The following is a 10,914-nucleotide window of genomic DNA, read 5'->3' on the forward strand; positions in this document are numbered from 1 at the left end:
ATCCCAAACACTGTAGGTGTGTTTTCCAGTCAATGCGGCCGTGTTTTACTGGGACCGTCGGACACTGCGCGCAAAACTTAGACTTAATGAATATTCGTCCCAACAGGTTGACTTCCTATTGCCAGTAGGTGGGGTTATGACTATTAATTATTGCTAACTTATAAATGTCCTCAGGTCTGGTCTCTAACCAAGCATTAGACATGTGAAGCAGATAGGACAAAGTACAGTCTAGATACAAACTAGCTACCGTTTGGCAAAGGAAAATAAATATTTGCTGACCTTCTAGGCCCACACCGTATGATAGAAATTAAAAAGCTTTGCGATTAAGCTTCACTACCATAAACTACCATAAATGAAAGATTTGGGGCAGATCAGACGATGTAAATTCGAGTTAAAACAACTTTCTGTTTAGTGCTGCCACAACGACACCCCAAAAACAACAAAAATCCCAATATTCAAATTGAAGCATCATCAAGCCCTTAAGGCTTTCCTTAAGACTTTTTAAATGGACATCAACTTAAAGGACTGTAACTTCCTATTATTTTAGGAAACACCAAAAGCCCAAGCCCCTCAAAAAAGGAGCTAAAACCCATAGAATTATAAAAATAAAAATAGAAAGAAGCAGAAGAAACATTTTAACTTAAATAGGGCCTTCGTCTACCTACTCTGCCCTAATAATAACTAAAAAGTCATTTGCATTGATCTTTTTCCCCTTCCTCTTCCATCCTCCATACACATGGTTTTAAACAAGACTCCAGTTTTAACTAAAACCCACAATGTAACTTTGGGACACAATTGCGAGTAAAATGTGCTATTCTTTAAGTAACTCTTTCCCTTCATTGAGAGTTATCTTCTTATCCGCCTTGTTATAGTTAATTCTTTCTCAAGCTTTTCTAATTTTAGTATCAGTCTAACATTAAACATACCTACAATTTATTAGGCGTTTTGAGCTAAACAGCATCATTTTAAATGGACGTGTAGGTGTGCTTTCAAACAAAAAAAATGATTCCCTTCACTTTTATTATGAATTAGGGCCTCTTAATGCTTTCCGCCTTACGTCAGGGAGATTTTTGTCTCTTTCTCCGCTTCATATAGACTGGGTAAGCCCCGCCCACTTTGCCAGCAATTGTTTTTGCTCGTTCTGCACGTTTAAGTCTCCTGCTTCAGTTCACAATTTTGCAGGAACCAATCACAAACTGGATTATCTACCTGGCACGCTTTTGGCTGGTTTAACACAATGATGATAAAGAAGCGACCAAGCAGCTTCTTGTACTTTTGTACTATACATTCAACATAGAACCCACTGAACGCCACCAAAGCGTAGCAAACCCGTTGATGCCACTGTCGCTTCTAGGATCATTAGTCGGATTAATTGAAGGACTATCCAACTATACAGAGTCATTTTAACTATGCCCGTTAGTCACGCCTCTTGTGCAGAGAAATAACAGAGCAGACTCCCCAGACCAATGCTCAATCTCAAATCTATTTTCATTCAAATTCATACTTTTTTCCTTAAGACTTGCGTCCTCTTTCTTTAAAAATCGCCCATCACAGGTTTCATATTCTCTGAGAAAGAAGACAATGGAAGCATTTAGCATTCTAGAGTCGTCTAGCTGAATCTCTGATTGACGGGTCTCATAAAACTACAAAAAATACAAAATACAAAAGTGCATTAATGCTGAACAACAGCAAAATACATTTGTTAGTGCCATTTAGGCTTTAAACAGTTTAAAAAAAAAGAATTTTTAAATAAAATTGAAGAATGCAAATCATATCACTGTGCGCAGGTGTTTGTTTAATGTTTTTTGTTAAGCTGTCGAATAATGCCACAGTTTATCTGTCCAACGCGACAGAGCTACTTGCGTCTTCAGTGAACTTTTATTATTTGTCTCTCTGAACGGGGCCTAAAAGCTGTTACAGTTATCTCAAAAAGGTGGGAGATGTAAAGGAAGAGTGACTGCACACCTGATTTAGGCTGGGATCTCCCTTTGACATTACTCCTATTTTACTTATTCCATTTTACCAGTCCTATTACTAACTCACTTTTGTCAGTTTCATTTATGCTTTTAGGTCATTCACATCATGAATTGGACTTTTTAAGATAACAGGTTCCATATGACTCAGGTCAGATGGCTTGAGGGGAATCTTAGTCCATGTGGTGAGCTTCTTTCCCCCATATTTAGAGGACCTTCTTGGGCTGAAGCTGGGCTGTGCCTTTGGAGGGCGAGGAGGTTTTGGTGTCAGCAGAGAGGAGACTCATTATATCTCTGAAAGCTTTACTTATCTGAGCTCCAAACCTGTGGGAGTCCTAAAAGGGAGAAAATCAAATATTAAAAAGAAGGGTTTGAGAAAGGGAAGAATATCTAAAATTATGGGTGGAAAATGAAAACCACATAGGGAGTACGTAGGAGTGGGAGTTTTACTTTTAAACGACATTTTAAAATAAAAACAATCTCTGTCCACACACGTGTTTAGACTCCATGTAAGAAATAATTTCTGTCAACTTTAACACATCTGATAACGCATCTAACATTAACAAACAACAAACACTGCCATGTGTATTCAGGAGAAACAGGTAGCAAATTGTCCAAGGTTACTTGGGTTGAAAATCATGGAGGTATACAGAAAATATTTAAAAGAAAGAACAATGTCGAAAATTAAGAGCAGGGATTTATTTGCATGCCCAGACGACGAGGTGGAGCTGTTACTGAAAGGCATGTAAGCCTACCTAACCAATAAGACTGACTGACGTGCGTTGTCTTCATCAAAAGAAAAAAACTGCAAGGCAATCCCAGAGTTTTTAACATTGTTCAGGCATTTTAGGGCTTTATTTCTATAGTACAGCCATGAAAGGGGAGAGAGGAGGAGGAATGGCATAGAGCAAAGGGCTGCAGGTCAGAGTCGAATCCATGGCCGCTGCGTCAAAGAGTGAACCTCTGTATATGGGCGCACACTCTACCAGGTAAGCTACCCAGGCGCCCCAAATGTCTACTTTTAAGGGTTTGGAAACGCTCACGAGTAGTGTGGATGAAAAGCATAAATGTAGCATGTTTGTTTAAAACAAAAACATATTAATCTGGATGTAACCGAAGATACATACAAAGTAGGACATTTTACAGTGTAAACACCAATTTGTCACTACTTTCTGGACTAAAAACTATACAATAAAGATTCATAATACATATCAACTGACCTATACACCACATCAATATCTCTGCAAGGAATTATTATGTTGGCCTGGCTGATTTATCGGTCTTGCTATGTTATGTCACTAAATACCAGAGTAATAAGGAGATTGTGAAAAGGGAAGTGAAAACGAACAACAAAGCACTGTGTGTTTCCTTGTCTTGTCACATGCTGTATGTCTGGAGAACATAGTATACTGTATAATTTATTGTGCAACAATCCATTGAAATTTCTGAGTGAATAATCAAGCTACTTTCTAACAGATTCCTGCCACACTGGAAGCTAGGGGTGGGAATCACCAGAAGCCTCCTAAAACGATATCATCACAATACTTATGCCACAATATGATATTATTGCGATTTTAAACATATTGCAATGGTCTGCAATATATTTGAAACCTTTGTTCCAACTTCTTTCCTAATTTTTCCCAATTTTAAATTTCCCAAACAGGAAACTTTGTCAACATCTGTTCTATCTAAAAAGATACATTTCTCTGTTTGTTCGTATCACTTCAATTTTATTGCTGCAAAATGGGATTGTCAAGCAGACAAACTCACCACATATATAATAAAAGATGGATACTTGGCGCCTGTTTATCAATACAGTATTGCCACAGAAAATATCACGATACTATGCCAATTTTTTCCACCACCCCTACTGTGACCATCGGACGTGCATAACCGGCTCCGTCACCATGCTTTATAATGATGGGGAGTTACAAAAAGATGTAAACTTTATGCCAAATGCTACAACGTGTGGGATCTTTTTTTTTTTTTAGAACTGGTAAGTATACAAAATAAATAAAAAATAAAAAGTGGAGGGTCAGCGCAAATACAGAGAAGTTACAAACTGAGTAAGAGGCTTTCTTTCACTTCTGAATAAATTTTGTAACTTCTTTGCATGTTTGGACAGTAAATAAAACGGTGTAAATAAATAGGGGTTCTGTGGAAATATGCTTGGAAGTTGGAGATTGAGTAAAAGGTAAGAAACAGCATTGTTATTTTGTTTTCTGATGTCTGAACATCCCAGCGGGATTGAATATAGTGCATTCAGTCTTTTCAAATTAATTAGTATATAATATGCAGATAATACAAAAAAAATAACTAAAAAGCAAAAAAATAACTTTACTTTGTAGAAAATGAGAGAAAGGGTATTAATTCACCCTTGTATGATTTAAAGTTTACTGTACAAAATGAACAGTACCATATCTAAACATTGATGAAAGGAAGTAAGGCTTTACTTACAGTCTCAGTGCATGAGTATTTGGATGATACGTGGAAGTTGATCATATCCTCACCCACAATGATGTATGAAACCCCATAACCATCATCAGCAACCTGGCATGAGCACAGAGATTATAGGAGATCAGCATTTACATTTCACACACACACACCACCCAATTTCCAAAAATCATTATCTAAAAAATATATTATTATTAATGATGGGGAAAAAAAGTCTTTATTGGTCGGAAGTTTAAAACAAATGATGAGATGCTCTTTGGAAAGGGAACACAAAACGCAGGAAAGTACGGATGCCCGACGTGACCTCAAGGAAAAAAATGTAATGGGGACAAAACACTTTTGCAAGATCTTGACTTTGTTTTGCGAGATCTAGACCTTCACATGGAGAAGAATTTTATTTTTTTATATAAAAAAAAATCTAAATTAAAGTTAAAAAAACATGTACTGGAACAATTCCTTTTGCAAGATCTTGAATTTGTTTTGCGAGAAATCAAGTTTTATTTGCAAGTTCTTGCAAATCCAACAAACAATAAGGCTAACCTAGCTAGCTAGTAATCTAGCTTGGTTGTCTAAATGCATCCAATGTTTATTTTGATAAGCATTAATAATTATTACATGCTAAACAGAAGTGTAATAATGAACGTTGTTGACTGTGTGTGTCAATAGGGCTAGTTTGTGTTGTTCTAGCAACATGCTCGTTCATGAGATTCTTACTCGTGCACTCTTACAAGTATAGCTAGTTTGCTCTCTTAATAATTTTTTTTCAAGATCTTGACTTTGAAATGGAGAACAATTTTTTTAAATATAAAATATTAAAGTATAAAAACATGTACTGGAACAATTACTTTTGCAAGATGTTGACTTTGTTTTGCGAGATATCAAGTTTTATTTGAAAGTTCTAGCTAGTTCGTTCTCTTAATACATCCATGGTATAGCTAGCTAGCTATGTGGCAAACTCAGGAACTTGACGGTTCATTGTATAAAATATTCACACGGTAAACATTGTGTTTTCATTGTTCCTGATCGTTGACATGCTTATCAAAATAAACGACGAATGTATTTAGATGTTATTGTGTCTTGCTACTAGGTAGCTAGATACTAGCTAGCGTGCTCGCTGGTTAGCTAGCATCTAGCTAGCTAGTAGCACAACATAATTATATCTCCTTGGTTGTCTAAATACATCCAACATTTATTTTGATAAGCATTACTAATTAATAGCAACATGCCAAATCAAAGTGTTATAATGGATTGTTATAACAAGTGTTATAACAAATTGTTGTTGACCGTTTATGTCAATGACTGCAGGCCAACCTTAGTAGCTAGCTAGTGTCTAGCTATTAGCACGACATACTTACATCTCCTAAATATATTCATTGTTTATTTTGATGCGAATGTAAACTATCGTGTTTTTTTGTAATTTTTTTTACCCTTCCCTTCATGTCACCTGGGAGCTCCGTAGGAAAAGCACCCTACTTGGGAAAAAATGGAAAAAAAACTTTTATTTAATTGCTATTCTAAATTAAAGTCTTAAATTAAAAATAGAGAGCGCTTTGGCACAAAATAGCCTTCATTTGGCCTTAGAGCTTTTTCCTCTTTTAATATTTTTACTCATGTTCTTGCTGTTCACATTTACAACTACAAGAGGGTGTGTCACTCACAGGTCCGAACCCTCCGCCCAGCGATATAAAGTCGGGGTGGTTCTTTAGGTCGAACAGCTCCATCTGCTGAACTGGGGTCTGACTGGTGGAGAGACGCCAAGGCTCTGACAAAACCTGGAAGCGCAAAAGACGTTAAGACTAGGAAGTAAATATATCCTATCACAAATCATTTATATGTCTGGTCACTGAGACAATCGGAAAAGACTAAAATAGCAAGGTAACGCTGAACAAAAGAAAGGCTTACCTCTTTGAGGAAGGGGGAGTCCACCCCTAAGTACTTGGACACCACGTACAGACAGAAGAGGTGTCTGTCAATTCCAGCTCCAGTCATTGCCATTCGATAAAGATTCTGGTGCCTCTCTGAAGCCAGCCGGAAGAGATGCCTGCAATGCCCTGCTTCCTGTTGAACCAAATCAAACTTTTACAAACATACCTAAAAATAGAATCACTTACAAATCACCACGTCTACTTGAGATTTACCAGAAAGGCATAACAGACTTATAATAGTCTGAGCCAATATTAGACATTTTTTATTACTGCAATCTTTTTACTCTGTGATTTTGTTCTGGAATTTAGAAGGATAATGGGGTCAAACAGATGAGCTTAAAACTTTCTCTGAGCTTTCAATTTTAAAGCTCTGGTTGGCTTTCTACCGCTCTGTGGCCAAGAAACACTTCTCCTTAAAACTTTCTCTGAGCTTTCAATTTTAAAGCTCTGGTTGGCTTTCTACCGCTCCGTGGCCAAGAAACACTTTTCCTGCGTCTCCTGCACACCTGGCCAGGTGTCAAATTTGGACTGTACTATCTGGTTGAGCTGAGGATCAGTTTGCCAGTTAGAGCTCTCCATAAATTTACAGATCCTGCTCTTGCAATCTTCTTTATTAGCAGAGACTTGAGGAAGTCCTTATCTCACTTATTCTTTATTAGTAGACTTCTGCAGTAAATCATTACGTTAGAAATTGGTTTATTGTGCCGTTTTTATTTTATTTTTTACGTATTACACAATGTATGCCGCCTGAAAATTGCCATCATCTTGACCTGTAATGGAGCCTTTGTTAGCCACTAGGTTAACACAATTGCACAATTTTAATCGCGATCACGATTTTGACTTCCCACAATCAAATTTGCGTGATCGAGCGATTTTCTTTTTTTAAAGCGTCTTTTCGGAAAACGCTCTGGGTATTTTGCAAAGCCAATCTACCTCTGCTAGTCAGAGTAGTTTCCTGCACCCCCTGCAGCTTAGTTTCTAGATGTAGACAGTCACAGAGGACAGAGTAACGGGAGAAAAACTCAACAGATAGGAGTCGGTTATACGTCGGTCTTAAGGTTTACCAGTTTACCAGTAAACTCAACATTTTGTCCCGTCTGTTGTTTTTCAGACCAGTGCTAATCGGTGCTAGTAGCGTTTGTTAGGTCTTAGCTCCTCTAGGAAGCACCAGTCCTAATTTCCTCGCATCCGCTGCAATGCCGTTTATGGATATGGTTTAATTTTGCGTTACATGACCCATTTTCTCTTTAAAGCCGTGCCTGTGTTGGATCTCTCCTCTACTCTCTCTCCTCTTACTCTCCGCGCCCGGCCACACAGCGGCCACCGGTCCACACTTCTGACATTTGTCCACAGTTAAAAAGTTTTCTTAACACAGCTGTATATTGTTAAAAATGAGGGGCAAACCTGTATTTGTAACAGTGTTTCCGTGGTAAATCTGCTATTGCGGCGGCCACGGCGAAGAACACAAAAGTCGTTATTGAATGCAACTAACTTCAGTTGGTAGAGTAATAGCATGTAAGACGGAGCTGCTGTACCTGGAGCTGGGCCAGAGATGTGACCCATGGCTGGAATATCAGCTCATAAAAATGCAGCGGAGTGACAATACAGGCATTTCATACACAACGTGTGTATCTGCCGTTAGACCCGTGCTGGACCCGTTCATAATGAGTCAGCCGTCTCTCTGTGAGTAGCGTCCATCACACTCCCTCTCGCAGTTATAAATAGCCTATGTAACAATAAAATTTGTTTTGGTTAAAATCAACAAATAATCGTGAGAAAAATCCCGATCAAAATTTTGATCAAAATAATCGTGATTATCATTTTGGCAATAATTGTGCAGCCCAACTTACTCCACTGGCATTCTTAGTTTTTTTGCACCTATGACTCCCTCTTGACTGTGGTACTATTGTAATCATCCCTGTTATATAAGAAACGATGAAGACCACGTTATGTTTGTTGTATGCATCTGTTTAATACAATAATATTTAAGCATAAGTGCAGTGTTTGTATGTATTTAGGTCTGTGTGTGTGGATGTATGAAAGCGTATATATGTAGCTATGCACATAATTAGACTTGTCTTACTTTTATACATGCTTCATTGTCCCTTTTTATTTTAATAATAACTATTATTATTATTTTTATATATTTTTTTTAGAATTAAGAAATGTATCAGTACCTCTCCATCCTCTAGAGCTTTGACAAAGGCGCAGCTCTCATTAGAGCAGGATCTCACAGTCTCCGTTCGGCCCTCCCTGAACAGACGGGTCATCGACGCCTCGTAAGTCAGACAGAAACCCCCACGATCCTGCGGTGGGGGGTTTGAAAAAAAACAAGTCAGGATTGTTGCTCCAACCTAGAGCAAATGCTGGGGAACACAAATGTGTTTGATACCGCTCAGCCAGAGAAGAAGTGCACAAAAATTCTAGTAGAGTGATTTCCTAAGTGTTAAAACCCAGTTGTTGTCAGATGTCCTACACCTTTCTCTCCACTGTGGTTATGTGCCTTACCAGGGCAAAACTACTCCATCCTTCCTTTTTACTGTGTGTTTCAGAACTGTCTGGTCAGCTCCAGCCACATAGTTTTACAATCCAGTTTTTTACCTCATAATCATACTTTCATACTTTTCTGCCACCATACAAACTCCTTTCTACAGTGTGTGTGTGTGTGTGTGTGTGTGTGTTTTGAGTGTGTGCCTGTCAAAGCGTTACCCTGTAGTATGCCAGCTGTAAGCCAATCTGTATGAATGCGTCAGGGCTGATTTTTAGCTTCTTGACCCGCCCTTTTCCAAAGTCTCTGAAAGGAAACACATGGCAGTCCACGTCATCTGCCAACGCCTGGGCAACAGCCAGGGAGCTGCACACCTGAGCCTGAACCTGACACACAGAGAGAGCGAAAGAGAATGAACAAGTGGTACAAATGTGATCATTTGGACTTTCACTGACATTACATTAACAAATTGTTACAAAGCTGAGGCAGTTTTGGGTAATGATATTTGAACAGCAAACATCTAATGAGAGCGTGAAAGTGACTCTAGCCGAGCATGAGACAACGGGACAGTTCTTTCAAATTGGCAAGGAAAATATTAGACTTCCATCCAACAATGATTTAGAAGTTAAAATATTGGGATAAAAAAAATATGTTTAAATATAACAAACAATGTATATTTGTGGTAGACAGTAAATAAATCTTATTGCAACAAGAATAAATAGTGTTATAAAAAGAATTAAATAGTGTAAATAAGAATGTACTGCAATTAGCTTAAAGGCCCACCGTTCATTAGCACAGCCTTAGAGTTGCTAGCATGGCTCTTAATGCATTGGCATTAAGAGCAAATTCAAAACCCAGAATTCCCCAAAAATACATAAACTGCCCCTCACAAATTGTGTGAAGCTTTGGAACGTGAAATCAGTCATTAACTATTTTGTTTGTCTTAAATCAGCCTGTGTAAAGATTTTTAGGCACTTTCAAGGTACCTTGAAGGCAGAAAAGGTCAGACACTTGGGAAATCTGTTACTTTTAAGATTAATCTTTCACTAGTATTATGTGCATACGGGTGAAAAAAAACCTGCTTTATTTGTTTGATGGATTAAAGATTGATAAAGGGCATGCTGTGGTCAAAAAGTGGAGCCAGGAAACAGTAAACATGAAATGCATTTATAGCAACTACTTGCTGTAGAGCTGTCCCAAACGATTATTTATAAGACGACTAATCTAGCAATTATTTTTCTATCAATTAATATTTCAATCAGCGATTATTTTCCAATTGCTCAATTATTTACAATTTAGACAAAACTAATTTAAATAAGGTTCACATCTCTATTAAAATAGTTGTAACACTGCACTGTTCAAGTAAAATGAATTTGTAGTGCAACCTGAAGCCAGATGTAGGCAATCAATCAACCAAATAAAGTCACTTTCAGGAGGAATACAAAAGTGAAAAATAAAAGTAAAGAGAGCAAGTGCAAAAAGAGTGGCCTGCATTTGTTTTTGTTTTAAACAGTAGTAGTTACAATTTTAGTGACATATGAAATCGGATGTTTAAAAAAAAAATCCAACAACAAATTAACATCAAAGTCACTTTCAAAAGGAACACACATTAAAAAAAATTAAAAATTAAAAAAAAAACTGTAGAAAAAAAATCCTCTCTCCTTTCTAAGGGAATCAAGAGCCTGAACACAATTTAAACCAGACAATTTTTGAATATGTGGACCGTTATAAAGGACTCGTGAGAAATTTGAAACAATCTGGCCTGGTTGCAGAATGGTCGAAGACAGAGCTACAGATGGAGGAGACGTAAAAAAAAAAAAATATATATATATATCTATATCTATATCTATATCTATATATATCTACACATATATATATATCTACACACACACATATACACATACACATATACACACACATATATATATACACACACATATATACATACATATATATACACATATATACACATATATACATACATATATATACACATATATATATATACACATATACATATACACATATATATATATACACATATACACATATATATATAGAAATCATATATATA

The 10,914-nt window shown here is 37.1% G+C and overlaps 1 protein-coding gene across 1 annotated transcript in view; it reads right to left on the reverse strand.

Annotated features, from left to right (window-relative positions):
- Positions 1 to 2,030: 2,030 nt before the first annotated feature.
- The window catches only part of cpt1cb (carnitine palmitoyltransferase 1Cb), a 60,018-nt gene continuing 51,134 nt past the window's right edge, over positions 2,031 to 10,914 (reverse strand). Inside the window, exons 14-19 of the mRNA XM_034893640.1 lie at positions 9,062 to 9,226; positions 8,530 to 8,658; positions 6,330 to 6,485; positions 6,086 to 6,199; positions 4,431 to 4,523; positions 2,031 to 2,308 (exon numbers count right to left, since the gene is read on the reverse strand). Coding sequence (XP_034749531.1) covers positions 2,180 to 2,308; positions 4,431 to 4,523; positions 6,086 to 6,199; positions 6,330 to 6,485; positions 8,530 to 8,658; positions 9,062 to 9,226 — 786 coding nt within the window. The 3' untranslated portion in view covers positions 2,031 to 2,179. The remainder of the gene's footprint in view (positions 2,309 to 4,430; positions 4,524 to 6,085; positions 6,200 to 6,329; positions 6,486 to 8,529; positions 8,659 to 9,061; positions 9,227 to 10,914) is intronic.

This window comes from Etheostoma cragini, chromosome 15 (assembly GCF_013103735.1).
Source record: "Etheostoma cragini isolate CJK2018 chromosome 15, CSU_Ecrag_1.0, whole genome shotgun sequence".
NCBI lineage: Eukaryota > Metazoa > Chordata > Actinopteri > Perciformes > Percidae > Etheostoma > Etheostoma cragini.